A 27,673-nucleotide genomic window follows, 5' to 3' on the forward strand; every position below is an offset into this window, starting at 1 on the left:
TTTGTTTTTCAAATTGATTTGCTTTAGTGTGATTGTTGCCATCCACTGAGTTCTGGGAAGGGAACCCTACAAGTAACAAGGTTCAACCTGTATAGATACTTTCAAAGTGTAACCATTTTCTGGGCAGCTGCAGTTGGGGCAAGTGACCTGTCAGAAAGGCTAGGAACAGCTCAGGTTATTTTGCTGTCCTAAGCTTGTGCATACACTCATACCACCCCATAATTTTGGTGCTCCTGTTTTACATCTTGTATGTGGATGGTGGCATTCCCTCCTGCAAGGGTTTTTCCAGCTACATCCTAAATGAGGGAGTGAAACTGTCTGCAACTGGGTCATTTGTCATATATTTCCCTTTACGAGAGTGATCCAGAGTAACCAACTGCTTCTTGTCCTCCAGTGCCCCAGCAGGTGCCTGTACCAGCTAGTCTGGTTTGACACATCTTGAGAAAGGCAGCATCCTGGGTTCCCTTTTACTGACTGCAAGAGAATATGGCATAACCATTGTTGTTGTTTTTCAGAATGGGCAACTCAGCATCAACTTAGGTTGTTGCAGCCCTATAAACTAACCTAGGAATGAGTCCCACTGCATTCAGTGGGGCTCACTTCTAAGTAGAGACATGCACAGGACTGTGCTGTTAATCCTTACGGATGTGGTTGCTGGAGCAGTATGGAAGCAAACTAGCATACTGCTGTTTGAAGACACAAGTGCAATCACATATGGTCTAGAGGGGGAAAGCACTGAAATGCAGTTGAGGTAACATAAATCCCTACTTGCTGTTGGTTCTAGTTTCCACTCTCTCCCATACAGCCCTGGTGTCTTTATATAGAAAATTAGAACCCTTTCCTTTGTAATGTGTACAGTAGATTATTTATTTTGTTATTTTGGAATAAAGTCTTATTTTATGGCTTATTTTTTTAACATCTACTTGCGCTCCTTTGCAGGCTGCGAGATGAGATGGAGAAGCTGGTAGATATAAGTTGGGTCAAGTCAGGAGAAGAGGCAGGCTACTGATCACGAAGGCAGGAGTTGGGTTCGCTGGTGGTGAATTAGGGCTGAACTCCCCCTTTTACCAGAAAGGTGAATTGTTCAAGGTTTTGCAATCTGGCTTCATATTCCAAAATTCATACCAGCAGCACTTTGGAAAAAGACATTTGAGGAATATGCAGTAGATGGAGGAGATGGGCTCCAGCTGATATGAATGGAGCACAGGTTGATGAAAAGAACAGGATATCAGTCTTATGGATTCTTACGTCTGGGAGGAAGTATGAAGTCTTCTATTGCAGAAAGAAAAACTGGAAAATGGCATAGAAGAGCCAGAGCACATATTCCCAACATGGGCAGCTGTCCCAAGCAAATATATAAAATTATCCTCAGCCCAACCAGGCATCACCTTAAACTAAATCAGGTGATGAATATCAGAGTCTGCAAATCCTGAGAAAATACCTTCTCCCCTCAATTTGGCTGGCTGTTGAAGAAAAAAGGTCATTTGGCATTTTACAGCAGGGGTGCCCAAACCCCGGCCCTGGGGCCACTTGCGGCCCTCGAGGCCTCTCAATGCGGCCCTCAGGGAGTCCCCACTCTCCAATGAGCCTCTGGAGCTTCGTTGGAGCCCACACTGGCCTGACGCAACTGCTCTCAGCGTGAGGGCAACTGTTTGACCTCTCATGTTAGCTGTGGGATGAGGGCTCCCTCCACTGCTTGTTGTTTCACGTCTGTGATGCAGTAGCAGCAGCAAAGGCCAGCCTCGCTTTGTGCAAGGCCTTTTATAGACCTTCATTCATTCATATAAGTTCATCTTTAATATATTCATTTATGTAAACTTGTGTAAATTTATTCAAATTTTAAATGTAAATTAATTCTTTTTTCCCTGGCCCCTGACACAGTGTCAGAGGGACAATGTGGCCCTCCTGCCAAAAACTTTGGACACCCCTGTTTTACAGCAAGAAACCCACCCATCCCACCCTCCAAACAGGTCCATTATTAGGAGTAGCAAAGACAAACTGCAAAGCATCCATGGCCAGTGCCCTTACCAACAAGACTAGTACCAAACAGTGGGTGGTGGGCCTCTGTTCTGCTCCACAACAGTGCAGCTGGTGCTCTGGCACAACATGGACACCGCTTCCCTAGCTAGGCAAAACTGATAAACATCCACCGCGGTAGCATACCATTGTGTTAGTCTGATGCAGCACAGCAGTAGCAAGATTCTGGTCTGGGCATCCAAGATGGGAAAATGCAGCTGGGGATGTTTGTGTTTAGGCTTTTTGTGCCCTAAAAGAATGTCGGGACCCCAGCCACCACTGCGCTAGCGGGTCCAGTCCTGATGGATGTAAGGTCCAGATTGTAAGGTCCATAGCAGTCCCTCCAAAATGCTAGGTGGGAAAGATTATGAGCAGATGTTGGTCATGGTGGATCCCAGATTTAGTAAACAGTGATTCATATCTTGATCACGATGCAGCAGTTGGACTAGCTCTTGCTCAGAGGGTGGGGGAATGTTCTCAGGCACCCTGGGGAGGGAAACAGAAGGTGAGTGAATGCAGAGCCACAGCCCTCATACAGCATCTCACAAAGCATGATCAGCTTCCTCCATCTTCTCTTAGAACCATGTATATGTAAAGGAAGACACTTTTATCCAAAATTGTAAGGCTTCTGCTGTAGTTCTGCTTACCACCATGCTATCACCCAACTGACACCTGTCATCAGTAGCCACACTATCTTGTTGACACATTATCAGAACTTGCAGTTTGTATTTCATGTTCCTGTACCTCTATCCCATCTGGTTTCCTCACGATTCCCAGCTAGCTTTCCAAGGTTAACTATAGTTCCCCACCCCTCCCATTTGTTTATCTGCAGCAATTCATTTCCTACAGGCACCATTTGTAGTAGAAGCATGTCTACACTGCAGACTTAAACCAGTTTCAGGCCTGCTTAACTATTAAAGTTTCCACCTTAAGAAACCCTGGAAACTGTAGTTTTATGAACAGGGCATGTGATTTCCCAGCACCTCTGAAAATCAAACAATTTCAAAGGTCTTGGTGGGAGAATATGCCATGTAGACATTCCTTCAGACAACAGGAAGTACAACAGAAAAAAATCCATCAATGGCTGGCTGTTGAGGGGAGGAACTTTCCTTGCCCACCATCTATTTCTGTGCTCATCCATGACAAGCTAGACTCACCCCATCATATTTGGTGGCATAAGGAAGGGCATATCCCTTGGGTATACTGCGATGTTATTGGACCGGCAGGTCTCCATATCCTCATCTAGGATATCTTGCATAGAATATAATGCATTTGTTGGGCCAAGTGACGAAGCAGGTTGCAGAGGGTATGTGCAAGTTGGCAAGTCACTATGAGAACCAAAAGACGACCTGAAAGTAAATGGACAACACGCTCAGTTCTCCATGCCCAACCAATAGTGCCCATCCAACAATAGTTTGTTTCTCGCTTTTCTAAGCAAACTTGCCCCGGATAGAAGTAAAAGGCCACAAGAGTATGGTTTGAGCCTTTGGTGCCCAGCTGTCATAACCGCAAAAGAGGACAAGGCACCCCCAAAATGTAGGACATCTGAGAAAAATGTAGGACATGACAACAGAAAAGCTAAAAACACTTGTATTTCATGTGGTTAATTTAAACACTATATTATTACTAAATTTAAAACAATATTACATATAATGTATTAATAACAATAAGGCTATGCAGTGCCTGTAGGGGCCCACTCTCAGGGAAAAGAAAAACATTAATGTTCTTTTCCAAGACATGAGGCTAAAAAAAAAAAGAGGACATGGCCTGGAAAAAAGAGGACATCTGGACACCCTGTTGGTGCCCCCCTTTCCTGCTTACTATCCAGATCTTCCTAAGGAGAAGTTCCACAGGATTCTATGGCACATTCTTCAGGGTTATGCCTTGATCACACTTAAGGTTGCAGCACACGTGCAGTCAGTCACTGGGTTTCCAGTCTTCTTTCGTTCACCTTCCTTCCTTCCTTCCTTCCTTCCTGGACTTCAATTAGATCATGCTACTGACTGTGAAAATAAAATGGCGCTCTCATGCCTGGCTCCATGTGATTCTTGGCAGGAAATTACTCCCCTTAGCATTTAGCCTCTCTGGAATCCCCTCTCTATCTCCCTACACCAGCTATTTTCAACCTTTTTCATCTCACGGCACACTGACAAGGCAGACCATCAGTTTTTTGACAATTGACAAGGCACACCCATTGACAGCTGGAGCTCACATCCCCAATGGCCCTACCAACAAATGACCCTCCCCCAATCTCTCGAGGCCCACCTGCAGACCATCTGCGGCACACTAGTGTGCCACAGCACAGTGGTTGAAAATGGCTGTCCTACATTGTCCATGTAGAATTCATTTGGATTGAATTCTATTTCTCTCTCTCTCTCTCTCTCTCTCTCTCTCACACACACACACACACACACACACACACACACACAGAGTTGCTCAGGATTCTTACGGCATCAACTGTGGGCTTCCAAAGGTTGAGGTGGTGGAAGGAGACATGCCCATGGAGGATGACATCAGTGAGGGGCTGTGAAAGGACAGAGCAAGGATACAGCAAACTGTTGCAAAAGGAACAATACTCTTGTCATAAATTGACTACAGCCAATTGAGGGCCCAATCCTAACCAATTTTCCAGTGCCAGTGCAGCTGTGCTAATGGGGTGTGCACTGCATCTTGTGGTGGGGAGGTAGTCACAGAGGCCTCCTCAAGGTATGGGTACATTTGTTCCTTTACCTCAGGGCCAGGGCCTCTGAGAGGAATTTAATCAGGGGGTACAAAGTTTCTTTGTGGCCCCTTTGCAAAGTGTGGGGGTGAAACAGAGCAGGGGAGGATGGTGACGGGTGAGCAGAACAGCAGCAGGGAGGAGCGAAGCAGGGTGAGGGGAGGGTAGAGACAACTGGAAAAGCCTTTGGAGCCCAGGTCTACCCACCCATGTGGCATCAGTAGTGTCCCCATTATCTACAGTCATGATAGTGTCCCCAGCATCCTGTACGGGCAACAAGTCTGAGTAGCTAGGAAAGTGTCAGATCCCAGGAAATTTCTGACCCCCTGCTTTGGCTCGTGGGCCCCTTTTGACCCTGGGCCTGGGTTCAAATTACCCCCTTTACCCCCCTCTCCTAGGCCCTGCTCAGGGCTGCACTGCAGTTGCACCGATGGTGGTAAGTTGGATAGGATTGGACCCTGATAGAGCTGGGCCCACTGCAAGAAATGTTGCTCTATGAGTACATAAAGATGCCCTGCAAACAAGGTCAGTGAGAAGTGGCAAAAAACTAAATACCATTAATTCACTACTACTATAAATGAACTACATTTGGATTTAACACATTGAAAATAAGTGTCACATGCTTGCCAAAATATCCAGTGCCTTCCCTCCCTAGTCCAGTGGCCAGAGCTGCATGCAAACTGACCTTCCTTCATAGTTGACATCTAACTGATCAAGCATTCAAGAGGGCGAGCAGGAGACTGGATTCAGCTCTTCCCCCTTCCCTGCCAAATAGCTGATCAGCAGAGATTTCAACTTTTCCAAAAGGACCTCTCCCATGCAGCTCCAGATGCACCCTGGCTGCTCTGCCAGCCCAAAAGTTCTGACCAAGACCCACTGACAGCAGCAGTACTGCTGTTAATCATGGCTTGCTGTTCCACTGGTTTCAGTGAGACTAAGGGCACAATCCTAACCAGGCCTACTCAGAAGTAAGTTCTATTTTTTTTCAGTGGGGCTTACTCTCAGGAAAGTGTGGTTAGGATTGCAGCCTAACTTTATTGGAACTGGGGCCAATTTGGATATAGTATTTCCTCGCCGTAGCAAAAAAACTGAAATCCCTCCTGTCTCCAACAAATACGTCACACTGTGATACAACTTGTTTGTCAAGGATAATGATGCTTGCTACATCATGCTTGAGCTCTGGCGCCTGGATTTGTGTAGCTGCAATGAACAGTTTCACACATTTGTGAATCAAATGAAATACTCAAATTTCTTTGACAAACACACTGGAATATGTAGCCTGGTGCATAATGATAGGCTCACTTTTGCAGGATTCTTACATTAACAGTGCAATCTTATGCATGTCTACTCAGAAGCAAGTCCCACTGTATTCAATGGGACATACTCCCAACTAAGGTTCCAATGCAGCCTTGAGGGGAGAAAGCAAATGTTTCCCTATCTGGAGGAGGCCTCCATGATTCCCCCCCCCCCCTCCACTGAAGAATACAGTGCATGCCCCATTGGCACAGCTCAAAGATGATGGAAAACTGGATAGGAAACCAGCACCGGAAAACTGGATAGGATTTGGCCCTGTGTATAGAATTGCAGCCCAATTCATGGACCAAAAGCATGTTTTCTTATTAGCTTAAAATCAAATCATTCTGAGAGATCAACGTATCATTAGCCAAAAAATACAGAACAGATTGCTTTCATAGTCACACTCCCATGAAACCAAGAAGCCATTTGTGCTGATGTCAGTTATTCTCCAATGATTTACTGATGTTGCCAAATCCCATGGTTCAATTTTGCACACAGTTGTAACCCGTGGGAGGCAACACATAAACATCAAAAGGTGCAAGTTGCATTCTTCTGCACAGCCTTTAACTTACACTGTGCAAAACAACAAGAAAAGATTTATTTCAGTGGCTCAGTTGCCAGGCACATGCTCATGCATGTATTTAGGAAGTTTTACAGTTCCACCCTACTCCTGCTAAGGATGTTGAGGGAGGGAGTAGGATTCTTGAAGAGGGTCTGTGGAAAGTGGCAGAAAGAAGTTGCATAAGAGCAGCTTCACCCCTGTTAACTGGACACAGAGGCAAAGTGACAGATAAGATATTGTCACTGTTCAAAGTGACAGTATCTTATCTTCAATAAGGAGGAGAGCAACTGTTTCTATTCGACGGCAAAACATCCCTCAGTTTTTCGACAGCAAAACTGGCTGTTGCTGCCGTTTTCCTTTTGTCTTTTTTTTTTTTAAAAGATGCAAGCCCTTCTGAGACAAAGAGGAAGCATCTTCTCTTATTTCTTTGCTATGTAAGATGCTTTGAGAATTTTTTTGGCTCAAAAATGGCATACAAATATTGTAAACAACCTATTTGGGATATTCTAGGGCAGGCCTTCATTTGGGATTCCTTGTTCCCTAACAGGTGGGTTGCAAAATTATCTGACTGGCCAGTCAACTTCTCACACCTCTGAGCCAAGGGTATGCTTGGCCGGGGCTCTGGGGTTCCTTGACCATGAACACGCTAGAAGACATAATGAGGACACATGCTGTATTCTCTAATACAATTCACATTTCCTCCTTCCTGAAGGACACTGAAAAAGCATGAAAAGATTTCACAGGCAGCCTTCTTTTCTTTGTACTTTTTTAAGCAGTCATGGCCAACACACTCAAGTAGTGATGCTTAGCAGGTCACTAATGTGGATTGGCACTTACTCAGCAAAAGTAGGATCAGAGTGGATTCCAGGAGTCATGTTAACCATGGGGCCACCTGGGGGACAAACTGAGGAAGTAGAGGAGAAAGGCCTAGAATTGAACAGAGTTTTGATTAGCATCCAATTTGTTATGCAAGATCTCAGAAGAGCAAGTTCACACAGCCCATCACTCCACAATTTATGTGAATGAATCATCACAGAACAGATCAAATACCACAGAGTCACTGCAGCTGACACCACCTCAAATACCAACTATGGCCAGAATACCCTCTTCTGTGGAGGCTGTTTACACACTCACCTATGGATTATGTGTAACCTAGCTTTTTAGTTCTGCTTTTGGAGGAGGGCAATGTCTGGCTTGACTGGTGGCGGTTGATGCAGGGATTTTCAGTTGTGGATTGTGGTTTGATAGTTTGCTGCCTTTAAATCAGATAATGTCTTGTTTTATGAATGGTTTGGTTTTGCCCTTTGCTGCAACTCTCTGTTTTGAGTGTAAGTCAGCTTTCTTGTCATAGACAAGAAAGGTAGGGTACAAATGTTTTAAAATAATAAACTATGGGCCCAATCCTATCCAACTCAGCACTGATGTAGCCGTGCCAATGGGGCATGCGCTGCATCCTGTGGTGGTGGGGCAATAATGGAGGCCTCCCACAAGGTAAAGGAACATTTGCTCCCTTACCTTGGGGTCGCATTGGTGCAGGAAAGCTGGACATGATTGGACCCTATGTTACTTTGCTACATGATCCAATTAACTGATATACTACACTGCTACAAGATGAAGCGATGGGTACTTACTTAGATGCCTTTGACGATGGATTGAAATAAATTAAATGGAAGGTGGGTTCATTAACAGTCAGGATAAATAAAACCTCCATGTTCAATGGCTTATAGCTTTGAAAACCAGATCCTGGGGACAAACAAACCTTAACAACCTGCTTCTGTGTTTCTGGGAGGCATCTGGCTTCATCATCGTTGAAATACAGGTGAGCCCCAGTAATTGCAAGGGGTTCCGTTCTGTGGATGTGTGAGTTCAGGGATACCAGGGATGCCCCTTCCCACCTTTAGGTACACATGCATGCATGCAAACATACATGGGGGAGGAACCGGGGCAAGACAGGGTAGGACCAGTAGAGGGACCAGCAATCCTCTGCCGTGTCCTATCTTCGTGTTGGGCTGCAAAGCCTGACACGGAGGTTCTCAAGTCTGTGCTAGCCAAATAGACCTCTGGCAGTGCCACTGGATACAGCGGTAGCTATTCTGGCACCACTGCACATGGCGGTGCCAGTGGGGAAAGTATCAGGCTGTTAATCCCCAAATGCTTATTGGGAGGTAAATTTGCATGTGTCACACCCCAAGGAAGGTTAAGAGAAGGATGGGAAATCCTTATTCCTTTGAACAGTACAGTTTTTCTCAGCAGACAGAGAACTAAATTTACTTACTCTTCCACCCTTATTGTCATTGTGGCTCGGACATAAGGCGTTGTCCTTGGTACCTCTGCTGTGGGAGGAAAACAAACCGTGTTATCCTTCTCAACATATACATGCATTCCATTTCCTATATAGAAAGACAAGACAAGCCACCGCTGCAGCAAAGATGAGATTCCTAAGCAATTTTTGTACATTCTCTCCCCCCCCCCACACACACACACATTCCTGTAGGGAATAATTAAATGTTCTTGCTTGAGCTGTCTGATGTAAGGACCGCAGGAAATTCTGAAATTAGGTCCTAGCAGCATCAGGCAAGAATTTAGCTTGTGATGGAACTCCCAATCTAGATATGTCAGAGAAGATCACATAACGAACTCCAATCTCAGAATTAATAGGTAAGGTCAGAGAAACGAATAGATTGTGGGCTCAATCCTACCCAACTTTCAATCGCTGATGCAGCCATTCCAATGGGGTGTGCACTGTATTCTGCAATGGGCAGGGTCATGGAGGTAAGAGAACGTTTGTTACCTTAGGGCTGCATCGGTGCTGGAAAGTAGGATAGGACTGGGCTTTCAAGTTTGCCTGCTGCAGACTACTTTAGGCTGCTCAGTAAAAATTTGCCAATACACTCCCCTAACCAATACACTTTAAAATACAGGGCCCACTCTTGAAAATACCCTTCTCTCCATGACAACCCACCCTCTCTAGTTTACTTTCTGAACCAGTGAACTTTCAGCAGGGCATCTCCTCTTGACCTTAAAGCATGAGAGGTTCGTAAAGGAATTATCTAACACATAGGGCTTTAAAGATAAATCCTTCAAAGGGATGTAGGCTCAATGGCAGAGCACATGCTTTGCATGTGGAAGATCCCAGGCTCAGCATCTCTTGGTAGGGCTGGCCAAGACCTCCATTCCCCAGTCTGAAACTCTGGAGAATCATTGCCAGTTAGGAAGTACTAAGCTCAAGAACAATGCTGTAAATCAGCAGAAAGCAGCTTCACAATAGCTGCAAATGTCTGGAGTGTCAAATATAAGGCCCCCCAGAAGCTCTTTATCCAGCCCCTGTGATTACTGGGTTCTTCCAACACCACCCTTTCAGTAGCACTGGTTCTGCCAAGGCATCACTTTGCAGGCCACCTCTCAGTGACGCCGCAACAGAAGCGATGCTGTTGAAAGGGCAGCCCATGTGATAACTGGGCTCTCCCATATCTTGACAATATATTGGGAGTCAAACAAGGGTGTGCTTTAGCCCCTACTTTATTTACTTTATTTATTAATGACTTGGCTCCCTCTCTGACTGAGGTGGACGGGCACTGTCCTAGAATAGGATCCACTCAGGTTCTGATTCTCTTATATGCGGATGATGCAGTAATAATGTCCTGGACCCGTTTGGGGTTAAAACGCCTTTTGAAAAAGTGTTTGGAATACTTGTCAGAAAACCAACTACAGCTGAATTTTGACAAGTCTAAAATACTTGAGTTCTCTAGAACATGGAAGCTATATAACTGGCAATTAAATGGACACAAATTAGAACATGTTAAGCAGTTTAAATACCTCGGTTTAAATTTACATTATAATCTCTCCTGGGCTATTCACCGGAATACGGCAATTAATACAGCTAACATTACCTCTCAGTCCATCGTTCACTTTTTCTATGCGAGAGGTAACTGTTATGTACCAGCAGTCTTGAAGACTTTTAATGCCAAGGTGGTTTGGCAATTATTTTACGGAATTCCCCTTTGGATTAGGGTTTTAAATAAAGCCCTGGAGTCTGCCCAAGGTAAATTCCTGCGAAAAATCTTGGGTCTTCCAAATTGTGTAGTTTACGCAGTCCTGTGCCTAGAAACAGGTCAATCATTGTTACAAACCAAGGCCTGGCTGATGGTTATTAATTATTGGCTGCGCATATATTGCAAACATGACCCTCGAAGCTTGCTCTACATCAGGGGTGCTCACACTTTTTTGGCTTGAGAGCTACTTTGAAACCCAGCAAGGCCTGGAGATCTACCAGAGTTTTTTTTACAATGTTCGCGCCATCATAACATATAACATTTATGTGTACAATGTATGTTGGTGTATCTTGAGCCCCACTGAGTATAACAGGACTTACTCCTGAGTAGACATGCCTAGGATTAGGCTGTGAGGCTGCAATCCTAGCCACACTGACCTGGGAGTAAGCCCCATTGAGTACAATGGGCCTTACTCCCGGCGTTTCCTCCCAGAGGCACCTGAAGGGGGGGGTCGGCACTCTGTGATCTACTCATTTTGCCTCGTGATCTACCGGTAGATCGCGATCCACCTATTGAGCACCCCTGCTCTACATGATCTTGCTTGAATCTAATAGGCCCCTTGCTATAACTGTGCTGGAAAAGAAGATTAATTCAATCCGGCTGTCTTTTGAATGTTTAGGTTCGCTTCTCTACCAAGAGGAGTTTCAGTGTATCAAATGCAGATTTCTTGACATTGAAAGGCAGGATCTTTACAGCATGGCAAACAGAGCATGTTCCCCGCTAAGTATGGAGATTTCTATATTGCATGGTCAAATAGCCTCATATCTATACTCGTTGCTCAGTTATCAAATAAGGAGAGTTTTCTCTCCTGCCAGATTTAATGTGCTCCCATCCGCCGTTCTTTTTGGGAAATTTCGTAAGATAGCTGAAAGGCATGTGGGATGGGAAGCGTGGAGACCATTGTCCATTCTTTATTGTCCCTTCTACAATGAGATCCGTCAAAGATATCTGGATCCTATATTAAGAACAAGAGGACGACTTACTGATGGGGCAAGAATATGCTACCTCCTAAGTGATTCTTTGGTGGAAATAACAGATACTGCGGCAACTTTCCTGTGCCAGCTCATTGAGCTACGCCATCAAGAAGTTGATTTGCTACCTGGCTGACCAACTGACCAATTGTATATAGTTGAAGTTTTGTTTATTTGTTTTATATGCCAATAAAGGATTCTATCTATTCTATTCTAAGACAATATATCAAGATTTGCACATTTTGTCTTCTGTCATTTGCATCTAATGAATTTCTATGTGAGAACAAAGTGCTTATTTCTGGCCAACATCTGTTTAATGACACCATTTCCTGCTTAATGATGTCACTTCTGGCCCTCAGCAGGCACCATGAATGCTATTCAGCTCACTATATGTAATGAGTTTGACATTCTGGGACAGAGCTTGCTCTTTGCCATCACTTACCATTACACTTGAAATATTCATGCTTAGGCCTGTTAGGATATAGTATTTCAAGCTGTTTCAGGTCCAGGACACAGTCGGCAAGGGAACGAATACTCAGTTGCTTTGCTGTGAATGGTTGGATATTCTCCACTTGGGGGGAACCTGAGCCAGACAGTAGAAAGCAGTGCAAGAACAAACATACAAATGAGCCCAGAACAGGAAGCATGTGCTCACTGTCCTAAGCACAGCCTCCTAGGCACAATTTAAATGGTAAAAACAAAATAATGTAAAACAACACAAAACTGGGCTAATAGTAAGACAAACGGTGATATCCAGCTCAAGAAATGAAACAATACCAACATTTACCTATTAAAGTGGCTGTGGAATGTCTGTGGACCGTCCTGTTTCTGACTGTGTTTCTAAACCCTTCACTCCTTGCACCTTGCTGCTTTCTCCTAGCCAGCTGCAGTGTTCCGAGCATGCTCAGAATCAGCCAAGGAAAATGCACGAAGCCCTATGGAAAATGAAACTGAGCCGCACTGCGCATTTTCTCGAGAGCAGGTGAATGTGCCTCAGTCCATTTCGAAGGGCAGGTTGAGAGGAATGCAACACCACCAGAAAGGTCCGAATCCAATGAATGGAGGCTCTAAAAACCACCTGAGAAAAGTCCCTCCCCTCCAAGCTGACAAATGTATTGAGCCCTATGGAAAGTGAAACTGAGCTACATGGTCACATTTACTCATGACTAAGCAAAAATGACTTGGCTCTGATGGAAGGCCACCAGAATGGTCCTCATTCGACAAGCATGAAGCTCAAATGCTTTCCCCCTGCAGTTTAAAACCAGGTTTTTTTCCCCATAGTAATTCAATGCTCTGTTGGTTTAAGTTGCTATCTTCTTTGGGTTTGGCAGCATTAAGTTAATTGTTGTTGTTGTTCATTCAGGCAGCATGCAAAACTTAAACAGCTCCTATATGTTTAATTCAAGTAACTGACTATGTAGTTGTGTTCTTCCGGTATGCGTGTGTTGTGTCTATTTTATGCCTGTCTATATGTTTATTTTATTTTATGTCTGCTGACAGCCACAGGCATAAAACACATATACACCACCTATATGACACCTACATGATAAAAATGCTTTACAACTGGAATACATCACATAACACCACTTTCAGCCTTTTTAAAAAAAAGGATAACACCCAAATTCACACACACACAAAAATCATTTTAGACTGCCCCTACCTATCATTGGGAAGACCAACATAAAATAGGTGGTCCTGGGAGCAAGACAGCTCCAGGACCACCTATAACCATAGGGATCTATTCAAGCTTCAGTACTAATTCAGAACCAGATATCAGAGACAGAGACTTTTCAGTAGAGGGTCTGCAGTTGTGGAATTCTTTCCCCAGGGAAATCCACCAAGACCCTTCTCGTCCCATTTTTAGATAGGCTCTGAAAACATTTCTGTTCAGCAATTATGCTTGATTTTACTGTTGCTGACCAACTCTTATATTAGGAGTTAGATTAAGCCTTTTTTCTGTTGATCCATTATCTAATTGAAGGCTGTATATTTGATTTAAACTTATCTCTGGAAGCTCCCTTGGAAAAATTGTATTTTGGAAGGCTCAGAATAAACACATAAATATTGTTGATATGTTAATGGATTATTATTAATGTACTGAGAACTCACCCCCCCACACACACACACACATTTGTGGTACAAGCAGGGCACACATTTTTAATAAATAAAATAGCTATCAGTAACCCTTGAAACAAATGGTTGCTGCTTCAGTTGAAAAAACATTGCAGACATGTTCCCAAGTTGGACAACAGTGGCTTTCACATACACAAACCATCCTTCTTTCCTGAGGCTTCACACTGCAGGCTGGGGTGTTTTCATAGGAGAAAATCCTGTGACTGGAAAACGCAAGTCTGCCACTTGACGGAGCCCTTCCCAGCCAGCAGACTTTGCTCTAATTTGGGATTACAGCCAATGGTCCTCGTGATATTTGATTAAGCTGCAAGGAACTCTGCAGGAAGGCAAGTTCCTCTTTTCCCATAACTCAATTTCCCATAACAAAACCCAAAAGTGAAGTGCTAATCAGGAGCTCCGCCCAGGATGTGGGTACAAACTTACTAGTTGTCCCCCAGCCACATCTGGCAGCGGGGGAGGGGGAAGCAGATGATGAATCCATTTATTCATCTGCCTGCCCTGCACCATTTCATCTCCACCCTGAGGTAAGCCATCTGCTCCAGTCAACTCCATTCCACACTTGGAACAATTCCAGTTGGGTCTTGATGTACACCTCAGGAACACTGGAATATTAGCTACCTATGCCTTATCACCAATATCATTGCTTCTACGCATCTACACACTTGGGAAACATGATAGTTCAGTGGCAGAGTACATTCCTTGCATGCAGAAGGTTCCAGGTTCAGTTTCTAGCAACTTTTAAGGATTACTGACATCAAAGTAAGAAGGACTGCTGTCAGTCAGGAAAGACAATATCAGCTGGACTATGTAAACCAATGTCTGACTCAATACAAGACAGCATCACAGATTCTTGCAGTGCTTCCAAATGGGCAGGGGAGCTACTGCCAACCTGACCAACACTTCCAAATGTGAACTGAGCCTCCCATGCATGGTCCAGTGGAAAGCCAGGCCAAGGATCAGTACCAGCTATGGATAAATACCATGCAATGTAAAGCAAGAACACCACTCTGCACAGGAACGCCCAGATCATGTAGGTGACATGATCCCAGCAGCGTCACCAATTAAACCCTCTAGCTAAATTGGGTGGGGTTGCTTCCCAGAAAGGTTGTACAGACTTCTGAAGCATGACCGTGTCAATCATAGATCAAGTGGGAGGAGTAACCTATATCAGGACACCTTCCTTTACGGAGGTTTAATCTTGTCAGTCCCTAGCATAGCCCAATCAAAAAAAGGGGCAGTGATGCCATCTCTTCTTCTCTCCCAATCCCTTTTCCAGATTCAAGCTAGGAAGGAGAAGGATAGGTTTCACAGCATTGCTAGATACGGTTAATATTTTTAATTGAACACTTTCGTGAGGAGCAGGGGATCCTATTTCTATCGCCGTAGCCAAAGTAACAGGGAGCTAGTCCAGCAATTCTAAGCAAAACCATACCATCAGGGAGGCGGGTCACATAGGCAATGCTGATGCCACCAATCTCAGAGTCACTGAAGCGCAGAAGGAAAGTGCCAACTGGTTCCTTGATTAGGCAACTGTAAACATACTGCTTGCTGGTAAAGCCCATAATGAGTCTGTAAATGGGACAGATGGACACAGAGAAATAAAGCAACATGGGGGGGGAGTAGAAGAATCACTGAAATGCTCATCAGATATACTGATATTTACTATTGACAGAAAAATCTACAGCCTTAAGTGTGTATTATTTATAAGAGAAGCAGCTGAAAGTCCAGGCCCTTGATGGTCAATGTAGTCCAGTGGTCTGAAGCACAAACTATGGCATGGTCTGAGGGCACATAATACTGTCACTTTGCTGAAGCTAAACAGGTTTAAGCCTGGTCAGTGTTCAGATGGGTGACCACTTAGAAATCCTAAGTATGTTGAGTTTTGCAATAAAGGTGGAATAGAAATGCAAGTAGAAAATAACGTTAAAAGGAATATTTGTGATGTTCTCCCCCTGTTTTGTTTTTTTTGACCCAAGGCAGGCTGGTACCTGGTACCCATCTGGTAATCCAGCTCAAAATCACAAGTCACTTTTTCACCGACAAAGGGAAAAATGCAAAGTCCCAATTCTTTCTCCACATTTTTCTCCTCCTAGGTGAAAAAGCAATTTGGGAAAGGTGATTTTCAGTTGAAAAACACCCAGAGAAGAAAGACTTAAAGCAGCCACTCTCTGCCAATCCCTCTTCCAATTACACATAGCCGGCTCAGGTTACTTTGGGTTAAAAAAAAGAATTTGGGAAAACAACACGTGTAGCATGTAGTTTGATGCATTCATTCAAACTACATCTCTACCCTGAATTCACTAGGTGTCCTTGAAGAAGACACCATTACGATTAACAAACAGACACTGTACCATATTGGCCTCCAGTGTTTTAGATGAGATATTGCTGTAAGCATGTCACAGATCCATATGGTTCGGTTCTCTTCCTTTTCCTTTATCCAAGGTTGGACTTACACAAACATTTAACATGGTTAAATCCATGGAAGAGGTTTTTGAAGAACTGCATATATTATTTCAGGATACGCAGGGACACCATGACTACAGAAGGCTGTGGACTTTGGCATGTTAACATGTGCAAAGCCACCTTCAGGCCATAACTGCCCCAGGGATATCGTGCTGCCTACTGGACCACAATGACTCTCAGACTTCACTTTCCATCTGGAGCATGTTCATCTGTGCAACAAGATGAAAAGGAGCAGCTATTTCATCTGCTACAAAGATCAGAAAGTACTTCTCCATGTAACACATGTTACATGTTCCTCATAATGTGCAAGAACCCAAAACCTTTTTTTTACTGCTGCTCTGGGAATTCAGGATCAATAGCATCTTCCTCAATGTATACAACCACAGTGAAGGCACTATTGAGCCTGGGTCCCCAGAGCATATACAAACAGTTGTACATTATCAAAAAAAGACAGGCATTAAAACAGTTGCAATTCTTCCTTACTTTCCTGCTTCTTAAAATATTATTTTGACATTTTCAAAAAAAAAAAAAAAAAAAGGTTCTTAACAGTATCATTCAGAATGATTACAGCTGGTATACAACTATGCAAGCCATCAGCCATATCTTGTAGGCTCCCTGTATTTCTGGTGATAAAGAACAAGCAGGATACAACTTTTGGATGATATACATTCTATGACAGTTCTCCTTCAATAATTTTTTTTTTAAATACACATAAAAAAATAAAAAGGCAGACAACTGTACACTCTCTCATTTTGAGATTCCTTGTTATGGAGTACCACATCCCCGAAAACCATTTCTATGATCCCACTTAAATCTATGATTTTGCTTGGGAAGGTGTTACTTTATTGCATTGTTTCTTGATATTGTATTCAATTGTTTCTAATCATTTTTGTTGCAATGTTTTTAAGGTTTACTATTAAGCTGACTTGAATGCCTCCCTGTGGGAGAGGAAAGGTGGGCACTAAATATTTCAATAAATAAGTAAATCTATGAACTAGAGTCTATCAATGATTCATCCCTTACCCATCAGACCAGTATTCTTTGAGGTACTTCTTGGTGAGGTCGAGGATCCCCTCGAACCACTGCCAAAATGTGAATCCTCTGCCAGGAAGGACCTCCTGCAAATGCCAAGAGAGTAACGATGAGGGTGCTTGGCAAACCCAGCTCCCCACCACCCCTCCTGTCTTCCAAAACCCACTGAATGACCTTATTGAACTGGGTCCATGATACTTTGAGGTTCTGGAAATCCTCAGGTCTGGTGCTACTGTCCCCAAAGATCTTCTGGGCCAGGAAGAAGTAGTGCTCCTTGCAGAGACCATTGGTGGTCTGCACCTCAGCCATGAACTTCTGGTTGAGAGTCTCACACATGGCCTTCCAGGAGACACGCTCAGTCACCATGAAGGGGATGCGACCCTGGAATGGGCCAGAGGGACACAGCTTTATATCACACACAGCATGCCATAGATAGCAGCAGAACTGCACAACTTTGCTCTGTTCCAACCTTTGCTGTGCCTGTCCATCCCCCCCCCCAACCCCACCACCTCCTGCAGCAGCTAATACAGAATGGGACCAAGGCAGTAACCCAAGCTAAAAATCCTACCCTCCCAGTTCCACGCCTCCCAACTTGCCTAGCTGATAAGTCTCACTTATTTTGCACATACAGGGGCACAACTAGATTCTCTAGTTACAACATTAGACAGGAGCTTGGGAGCCACTCATCACAACCAGAGCTGCATGGAGCCCTTCAAGCCAGTATCCTCATGAACCTGCACTCAATGATGACATCATTGCTGAGCAACCTGGGAAGCTGGAACATAGGCAGCCTCACAGCTGACAGCAATTCCACGTAGCATGGATGCAGGAGGATTCCAAAGAAGAAAGGCAGCCAGATGAGAGGGTGGTTGGAGACAAGGAGGAAAGCAGCGGAAAGGCCAAGAAAGAAGGGAAGAGATGGAAAACACTGGTGGGGCAGAAATGGAGGCCAGAGGAGGAGGAAGGAAAGCCCAAAGTAAGATACCAAGGGAGGAACCAGAAAAAGATGGGCAAGGTGAAGAGGGGTGAACAGGAATCAACCAGGAGAGGCGTGGGAGAGGAAGAAGCCCAAGGCATAAAACCCCAGAAGGACAAGGAGGAGGGAACCTGAAATGGAGACAGGAGCAGTGGCAGACGGAGGAAGGAAGGCAGATTTGCAGAAAGCTGCCTGAAATGCCGAAAGCCCACAACAGAGGGCTGACCCACATGCCTTGGACTATACTAAATATCCCCACTGGTAGGAGAAGGAACTAAGGTACAGAACACAGAGAAGAATAACTGAGCAAAGGGTATCAGCCTGGCTGTTCCTTAAGTGATCTGCTAGAAACTCAGGGCATGACACCACATAAAGAATAAATAAATGCACAAATAATTTCAGCGGTGATGAATCACTTACAGGCTCAGCAAAAGCATTATCCCATAAGATGGTGGCTCTGGCATTGTTGTCCTGGTTGCCATGGACGATCACCACAATGGGTAGTGACAGGGCCTGCAGCAGAGGTGGTGGAAAAGGGAAGAACGCTGAAACAGCCTGCTACTTCCCCTACAGCTGGAACCCACCCCACACCCTCTTGTATTTCCCCGTATTTGCTCCCACAGTGTTGAGTAGGCAGTAGCTTTTTAGAAACTTTTATTTCATATGTTATTTTGTGGGCAGGACAAGGAAGTCAGGGACAAAAATACTGCAGTGATGCTAATAAGTATTTACCATGTTTCCCACAAAAACCCTTTACTGCCCCCAGCAAATCCCCAACGGCCTGTTCTCAACCAACTGCCACTAGGCCTTGGGTCTGTCATGGGAACCATTGGAATTTGAACCACGGCTGTGGAGCCCTAAGCTTTAAGGAGCCAGGGTTACTACCATATAGGGATGAGCCAGAGCCATAGCACAAAGACTCAAGTCTCTGCCCCCCCTTGACTTGAATCACCCACGAGTCATAACAGGCAGCTGCCATGTTCAGAGCTGTTTTTCAATCATTTTGACTCGAGTCCGAGTTTTTTTGCGGAAGCGAATTGTGGAAGCGGTGAAAAAATGCAAAAAAGCAAGCACAAACAAAAGTGAGTCTTGACTTGGATCTATTGAGTCTTTTCATTTTTAGGGTAAAATCCCCGAGTCAGTGGCCAGGTTTTTGACACATGTGACTCGAGTTCATATGAGGCACAAAAAAAGCGTGTTTTTGTGACTTGAGTCAGAGTCATCTGAGTCACAGCCCATCCCTGTTACCATACGCTGAAAGCCCATCCAAGTACATATCGGAAAGGTTATGGCATATGAGGAAATACTGTCTTTGTTGAGAACATAATTCAAACCACCAACCAAACTTCACACCCCCTAACACTGGGCCAAGAAGAGAACCCTCCACATCTACTACTTGACTGCCATTAATCCACCTCCTCTAATTTAGAGACAAGATGGCATCCCAATGCTGCCATCAATCAGCAAAACACCTCTTCTTATAACTGCAGTTGTGTACAGGAGGGCACTTACATGGACAAAAGGTGTTTACATCCCACAGCGCCACAGATGCAACCAATCAGCTGTGGCATTATTTTACCACCTCTCTGGCATTAAGATTTCCCACTTAAAACACTTACCTGCAGGCGGAAGGTGGTTTTATTGGGGCCAAGGTTAACTTTGGCATGGAAGAGAACGGCACATTTCTCTTCAGTCACAGACTCTGTACTCTTGCGGTCACAGCGCTTGATCTTCTTCAAAAGCTGAAGGAGAAAGAAAAACACACCCGGTGTGATTGGAACTAAGTCCACCCACTGGAGATAAGCCAGCAATTTTAATTTCTGTTCAGGCGAGTTCTACTGCAGACCTGAGTGCCTCACTATGCATTTGTGATCTCAACGCTCAGACTATCTTAGAAACATAGGGCTACAACCGTCCAGATGATCATCAAATGAACCTGTCATGCCAAGGGAGGAGACTAAAGCTAGATCTGAATACGAAGTGGAAACGAAGTCTTCAAGTTCTAATGTAATAGAAAGGAGGGCCATGCTTCAGGGTGCAACTGAAGAATCACTTTTTTTAATGCTTCCCTATTTTTTTTTAACTTCCTACAGGTAGAAAACTATGACTGAAAGGATCTTCCTACTGTGCTAGTTTTCTTTCTACAGGGAGTTAAAAAATGGGAGAGAATTCAAAAAATGTTATTTCCCCACCTGCCATCTGAAGCGGTTCAACCCATTCCACTACCTCAGGGTTCCACTATCCATCAGGCTGCACATGTAGATTGGACCCTAGCCCATATCATTCCAGATCATAGTATGAGGGTACATGGATGCTGTTATATTTATTTATATAATCCCTGCTTTCCACTCCACTAGCAATCTCTGCTCGTAGGGGAAGAAACTATGGGAATCAGGTGAAACGGAGGGTACAGTACCAAGGCCCAAATGAACACATGGTGCCTCAAGTCCACTACTCCCTTGTTTCCTGTAAGGACATAAGGTAAAATTGTATGCAGCTTAAAGTAAGACAAAAAGATCAACTAGGACTTAATCCACAGGAATGAAAAGCAAGAGTCTGTGTTGGGGGGGGGGGGAGAACAAGATGAATAATAGTACCATACCCTGCACATGCTGGATCTTGTCTGATCTCGGAAGCTAAGCAGGGTCAGGCCTGGTTAGTACTTGGATGGGAGACCGCCTGGGAATACCGGGTGCTGTAGGCTTAGACCATAGTCTTTCCAGACTGAAGGTTGCCAACCATTCAAAGGTGACTTAAACACAGATTGGCACTATACTTCTGGGTGAAGAAGCAGATCTTTTCAGCCTTGCCTGACACTTTCAGACTTCCACCTCTCACCCTCCTATCTTGGAGCTGTGACTGTGCTGCCAAATAGATACCGCTTGAGAGAGCAAGGAGGCCGCCTGCCATCACCTTCTCCTTGCCACTGCTGCCTCAGGCCCCTCAGCCCTTTTCTTCTCTCACATCTCCAGGCCTGAAGGGGGGGGGGCCCAGGAGCCAAAGGAGGGGGCCCAGAAATTTCCTGGGATCTTATCTCCTCTGGACTCACTGCCCGCATGGGATGCTGGGTGTGCAGCTGCTGCTACTACCAAAAGCCATGCGTGCTGGGCCAAGGAATGCATACATGACACTCCTTAACACAGTGTCAAATCTAGGGGGAAACTGACCTGCTACAGTAGCTCTTTGGCATGTAGATCTGCTTGCCATGAAGGAGCGTATGGGAGCTCAGCGACACAGCTCTGAGACTACAGCTGCCGCAGAAGCATGTTTCCATTCTAGTGTGAGCCTAAATACAATGATGCTAATTTTCTGCAAAGATTTTCTATATTAAAAGATTTTAGAGAGGAGTACATTTGGTTTTCCATATGACTGTATCTAGCTGCCAGTGCCGCACGGGCAAGTAGACCTGGGATCTGCACTGGGAAGCCCAGAACACTTGGGCTCCAAAGACTTTTAAAGCTGTTGCTACCCTCCCATGCCCTGTTTTGCTCCCTCTCCACCCTTATTCTGCCCACCTTTGTCACCAACCTCCCCCACTCTGTTATCACCCTTTGGGAAGGGGCCCAAAAGATACTTTGTACTCCCTGATAAAATTCCTCTAGAAGGCCCTGCTCCAGGCTCCTCACAAATTCATTCTCCTCCTCCAGAAGCTCTCCCCTCAGGGACCTTCCCTTTGCCTTTTCAGAATCATCTCCAACCACTCCCTACTGCAGCTGCAGGGTCAAAAAGAGCTGCCCCACTCATTCAGTGGGGGGTCATACTTGTCACATAAAGCTCAGCACACCTCAACCTAGTCAACTAGTCCAGAGATTCATGCATGAGCTTTCTCAAGCGAGGCAGAAAATGTGTAATGAACACACACCCACACCCAGTGGACTAAGGGCCTCAGCTCAACTCACCCACACACATCTTGATTCCAGCCAACAACCCAAGCCACCACTTAGGCTAGTTTTCTTTTCTACCCACCCCTGAGGCCGTATCTTTCCTCCCACAGGAGAGCACAACTGACTCTCTGCACATACCATATTCTTGAAGATAGCACAGCAAGTGCTAGTTGTGGTATTCGTCTCTAGAGGTGCTACGTTGTTCACAATTTCTCCTGTGCTCTCACTTTAACGAAGAGAGAAAGAAAGAACATGAACTAGCGAGTAGCTGGTTCAGAATCATGTAACGTGAAACTATAGTTTGAGTTTACCTTAAGATCCCACACCGGTTTCCAGGAGGATAAGAAGAAAGCCATGGTTTAGGAGCTGCTGGCTTTATTTTGTTTTCTATCTGCTCAGTACTCAGTTTAAAAAGTTCATTCTTCTCTCTATAGCTTACAGCAGTCCTCTTAAAGTGTAGCAAAGGCCCTAACTGGGGTTTGTCAATGTTCTGTGAGTTTAGACATAGCAACAAACCACAGTTAGTTCAAACCATGATTTGCAAATCAATTTTAAACCATGGTTTCTGGATCTTGCTTTGTCTGCTCCAAACAAATCATGATCTGCAGGCAGGTTCAGATGTCCAGATGTTAAAACAAGCCACAGTTATATCTGAAGCCAGTCAACATGTACAAAATGTAGTATGTGTTTAACAATTAACAAGTCGGAAGTGATTAACAATTACTGTTGGCTAGAGACAGATACAACTTTTTCAGAAGTGACTTCTTCCAGAGCACTTGGGTCATTGCTGACACATCCAGCCTCAAAAGCTCTACAACCAACCAATCAAACATAACTAAGGGCACAATCCAAATAAGGGCATGGGCCACGCAAATCCCTTGTGCCCGTAAATTATCTTATTTGTTTTGTGAACAAACAAATAACAGTATTGTACATTTTAAAAAGTTTCAAAAGGCATGTATGTTTATGTGCATATGCTTTCCACCTTCACCTTACAAATAGGAAATTAAAAGTATTTATGAAGAATGATTACATCTGGGCCCATCACAGTTATTGCCCAATAGAACCCTGCAGGAACTGGGAATAGAACTCTTGAATCAGCGTTTGTCTTGTCATCAATCTGAACTGCACCAAGAAGAGCAGAACAGTTCTGCTCAGAGCCCACTGAGGACAGAAAACACATCCTACAGTCCACTGATGCTGCTTTCAAGTTAACTCCACCGTTCTTGAAATGTTACATCTGTCTTGCGCCCATGCGGCCAACAGATTGAATTGCACCAGACTTACCAGTAAGATTGGTAAGCATGACTGTGACCTGGAGAGTGGAGTTATTCTAGAACTCATCAAGTGAGTTGTTCTACCTTCACTCCACTCGGTGCTGCACTTACCTCCCCCAGCACCTTTCCTGCTGGCACAAGAGGCACTGGGGATGGTAAGTGCAATTTTGAGTGGGGTGGAGGTGAAACGGGGCACGAGGAAGGCAGAAGGAGGGGGAGGGTGATGACAAGGGCAGGGGTAGGCAGACAAGGTCCAGGGGCAGGGCAGGGACTGTGGCAGAGCCTCCTGCCAGATCCTATCCCCCCTCCTAAACCTGATCCACTGACATGAGGTTGCTCAGGCCTGTACCAAAGATTTTGCTGGTGTAGGGCCAAATAGCCCCATAGCTAGAAGTGGGTGAAAATGGCGATAGTGCCTCTGAATCCAGAAGTAAGTACACAGATTCCCACACAGTCACCTTAATTAGTAGCCATTGATAGATCTGTCCTCCATAACTCTGCCCAACCAAAAAGAAGTTAAATATGTTTGAGATCTACAGTTTCCCAACTAAATTCTTTAAAAACTCTCGGATGGGTGCTCTCAGGATCCAGTGATTTGTTTATTTTTAATTTGTCGGTTTGCGCCAGAACCTCGTATCACTTCTAGTCGAATCTTTTATTCATACACACTATCCCAGAGAATGCCAGTTCAGGCACAGGAATATGCCCTGTCTCATGTAGTAAAGACAGATGCAAATAATTCACTCAGTTTCTCTGCAATCTCCACATCCTTTGTAAACTTTTATTTTTACTCCCTCACTAGCTAATAATCTAACTGGCTCTTTGGCAGGTTTACTGTTTTGGATTATTTTAGAGGAGCTTTTATGGTTTGTCTGGATGCTTATAGCCATGCGCTGCTCTTCTTTTATTCCTTTTTGGCATCCCTTGTCAGCTACATTTCATACTGATTGGACAGCAGGTTGAAATGTGCAAACGCTTTATGACATATGCACAATAGATTTGCCAACAAAAGACAAAGGAAACTGGATCCTAAATTAAGCTGAGTTAATTTCCTGATCACAGCTGCTGCCCATTCCAACCACTATTTAATCTAGTTTCCCAGCCCAGGTGCCAGAGACCACATCATCATCATCATCATAGGTTTACATTGGCAGGCTAATTTAACCCCCCCCCCCCGAGGTTTTTTTACAATTGAAAGAAGGCTCTATCTTTCAAGAGCCACAACAATTCAGATGTTTCATTCTGATCTGGCCTCCATCCTGGCCTCCATCCTCCCACGCTCAGAGCAGACGGAAACGGCTCAGCTTGTCAGCTGCTTCAAGGTCGCACGGTGCCGATGGCCTCGAACTGGCGACCTTGTGGATGTTATCTTCAGGCAAATGGAGGCTCTACCCTCTAGACCAGACCTCCTGCACACATAAGTGTTTATCCATAGGGGCAAGCTCCTCCCAGCCGCCTTTAAACTTTTCTGTCAGCACCCCAAGGCATCTGTGCTTCCCTATGCAAGCTGGCATGCCAAGGTTCAGATTTAGCCAACCACCAATCTTTTCGCCGTATGTTTGCATTCGGTTGTCCCGTTGGTTGACAGACAGAAAACCCAGTGGGGTTGAATAATGATGACATATAGGCGAAGAGGATTGGAGAGAAGTGAGGAAATGAGATCTGAAAGCACAGAAGAGTTAGGCCCAAATCCTAACCAACTTTCCAGCAATGGCATAGCAGTGCCAATGGGGCGTATGCTGCATCCTGCAGGTGGGCGGCACTCACGGAGGACTCCTCAAAGTAAGGGAATATTTGTTCCCTTACCTTGGAGCTGCATTGCCCTTATGTCAGTGCTGGAAAACGGGTTAGGATTGTGCCCTTAATCTCATGCAAGCAGCAACTAGGGGGGTTCCCAAGGTTAGCTACTCACTAAGAAACTGCAGGCTGCCATTTGGGATGTGAGCATGTATGAGGAATTTTGCTGCCACAACAAAAAAGAGCACCGTTCCCAATGCCATCTTAGCGTAATTGATTCTGGTCGTCATGAACAGGAGAACCTACGATCCTGTCCACATCACTACTACAGCACAATGTGTGAAGCCCAGAAAATGCAGTGGAAGATAATTTTTTCTGACAGCATTGGGATTCAGAAGCATTTGCACATTCATCAAAACCAGGGGTGTCCAAACTTTTTAGCAGGAGGGCCAAATTATCTCTCTGACACTGTGTTGGAGGCCAGGAAAACGTAATTTACATTTAAAATTTGAATATATTTACATATATTAGAGATGGAACATATATGAATGAATGAAGGTCTTGCAATAATACAAGGCCTATAAAAGGCCTTGTGCAAAGCAAAGCTGGCCTTTCCTTCGCTGCAGCTGCTTCACGGATGTGAAACAGCAAGCAGTGGAGGGAGCCCTTGGCCCGCGGCTTGTGTGAGAGGTTGTACAGTTGGCCCTCATGCTGAGAGCAGTTGCATTGGGCCAGCATGGGCTCTAGCAAGTGCCCAGTGGGCCAGAGGCTCATTGGAGACTGGGAGCTCCCTGCGGGCCAGCTTAGGGGTCCCTGAGGGTTGCAAATGGCCCCCGGGCCAGGGTTTGGGCACCCCAATCAAAACCAAAATACCTGTAGATGCTGATCAATTTTCCTATGAGATACATTTGGAGCAGAACTGGGGCCAAGCTCCATATCTGCAACTCCATGTGTGTGCCACAGAAAAGCCCTTGCAGCCCCCTTTAGAAGCTTCCCTGCTGCTGTATCCCAAGAAGATAACCATGCCTAGTAAACACTTTTATGGGAAGTCTTAGAGAGTGGAAAAAATAGATTTTGCACAATCCCCTGGCTCAGATTCAGAGGGTTCTGCTCACTGGTTGCTGTGGCTTTTCTGGAATGTGTCAGGGCCAAGCTACATCAATAAGAAATCTGCTTAACTTTTCTATACTAAATAGAAGCTGGGATTGAGGAAGATTCAGACAGGAACCATAGTAAGGGGGCTTAAATTCCATCATCATGCCAATCTGCACCAGTCAGAGCTTCCTTAATGGGACAAATGGCAGCTGTGGAGGTGGAGAAGAGTGATCCTGAACCATCTGAATCAGGACAATAAGCAGGGCAAGGAATTACAGCCCCCCTCTTCCAACACTGCATACTCCCAGTCCAGACCTACCTCCCTGTGGCAATTCCAATTTAGCACAGAAAAGTTAAGCACATCAGCCCTAATGACTTGTGTAATGTAACATTTGCTTAACGCAACACAAGATTTGCCTTGTGAAAGTTGAACATTCAAAATGAGGGAAGTGGGACATCTTCATTTTGCTTTTTAAGGAAGCTTGGGTCACCCACATGCACACACAACGTGGCTAAATCAGGACTATGTAAAAATCAATTAATGAATATAGAAAAGCCCAGGATGGCTGGCAGTTCCATTCCAACAGTCTCTCTTACCAGAGAATGGTCTCCGGACGTCCAGCAGCCAGTTCACGTGCCTGTTTCTCTGTCACGATGTCAGCAGTGACTGTGAAGGTTGTGTGTGGAGGCTTGAGCAGCAGAGGTCCCAGCAGGAAGCGGACCGTGGCTTGAAATTTGGTTTGGGTCTTCAGAACTTGTGGAGGCTGCTTGTCCACCAAAAATGAGCTGAAGAGAGACACACAGACAATGTCAGGACACCAATGGAGGAAGAAGGATAGGCTGTCAGGAGGTGAGCCTCATCCCCCGAGATTACAGGGTGGGTGGCGAATATCTATAGTAGGAATCAGCAACTAAGACTATATCAATCTCTTAATGAGAACCACTTGTTCTACCCCAGTTGCCAACCTGAAGGAAAAAGGGGCATATAGAGGAAGTCACAGATGTGGTGATGAACTTGATGGTGATCCACTTTGTAGGGGGAACAGGATCGTAGCCCACAACTTCTACCACTCCTTCAGTCTAAGTCTCCTTTAAAACTAACTGCTGAGCAGGAATCTAGTCACCCCAGCATTCTGCCTTTAAGAAATAGTAATAGATCCCCCACACCACAGTGAGATGTGTAAAATGGAGGCCAAGTTTTGCCAACCGTGTTATTTAGTCACTGCAAAGTTAGAAATGGATCAAATCAGAAAAAGCAAATCGAGAATGAGAGGAACTGCCTCAATCATACACAAAATATTACATTTTCTCCTCAGGTAGTAGCACTGTCTCACACTTACAGAACAGACAGCTGAAAGGAACCACATTTCTCCTCATCTCAGGAGGATCTCATCTCATCTCATCTAACTAGATTTTGCAAGAAATGTATGGAGCTACCTCCCATCATTTTGTCTCATGCC

The 27,673-nt window shown here is 44.8% G+C and overlaps 1 protein-coding gene across 2 annotated transcripts in view; it reads right to left on the reverse strand.

Annotated features, from left to right (window-relative positions):
- Positions 1 to 216: 216 nt before the first annotated feature.
- Positions 217 to 27,673, reverse strand: part of STAT6 (signal transducer and activator of transcription 6) — an 85,326-nt gene continuing 57,869 nt past the window's right edge. The window contains exons 9-21 of one of the 2 annotated variants that reach the window (XM_066618285.1): positions 26,811 to 26,999; positions 22,243 to 22,330; positions 19,840 to 19,962; positions 18,641 to 18,733; positions 17,419 to 17,625; positions 17,236 to 17,330; positions 15,182 to 15,318; positions 12,059 to 12,199; positions 8,869 to 8,926; positions 7,431 to 7,520; positions 4,466 to 4,540; positions 3,174 to 3,365; positions 217 to 2,502 (exon numbers count right to left, since the gene is read on the reverse strand). In XM_066618285.1, coding sequence (XP_066474382.1) covers positions 2,382 to 2,502; positions 3,174 to 3,365; positions 4,466 to 4,540; positions 7,431 to 7,520; positions 8,869 to 8,926; positions 12,059 to 12,199; positions 15,182 to 15,318; positions 17,236 to 17,330; positions 17,419 to 17,625; positions 18,641 to 18,733; positions 19,840 to 19,962; positions 22,243 to 22,330; positions 26,811 to 26,999 — 1,609 coding nt within the window. In that variant the 3' untranslated portion in view covers positions 217 to 2,381. The remainder of the gene's footprint in view (positions 2,503 to 3,173; positions 3,366 to 4,465; positions 4,541 to 7,430; positions 7,521 to 8,868; positions 8,927 to 12,058; positions 12,200 to 15,181; positions 15,319 to 17,235; positions 17,331 to 17,418; positions 17,626 to 18,640; positions 18,734 to 19,839; positions 19,963 to 22,242; positions 22,331 to 26,810; positions 27,000 to 27,673) is intronic. The other variant, XM_066618287.1, reaches the window with a different exon arrangement.

Source organism: Tiliqua scincoides, chromosome 2, assembly GCF_035046505.1.
Source record: "Tiliqua scincoides isolate rTilSci1 chromosome 2, rTilSci1.hap2, whole genome shotgun sequence".
In the NCBI taxonomy this organism is placed as follows: Eukaryota; Metazoa; Chordata; class Lepidosauria; order Squamata; family Scincidae; genus Tiliqua; species Tiliqua scincoides.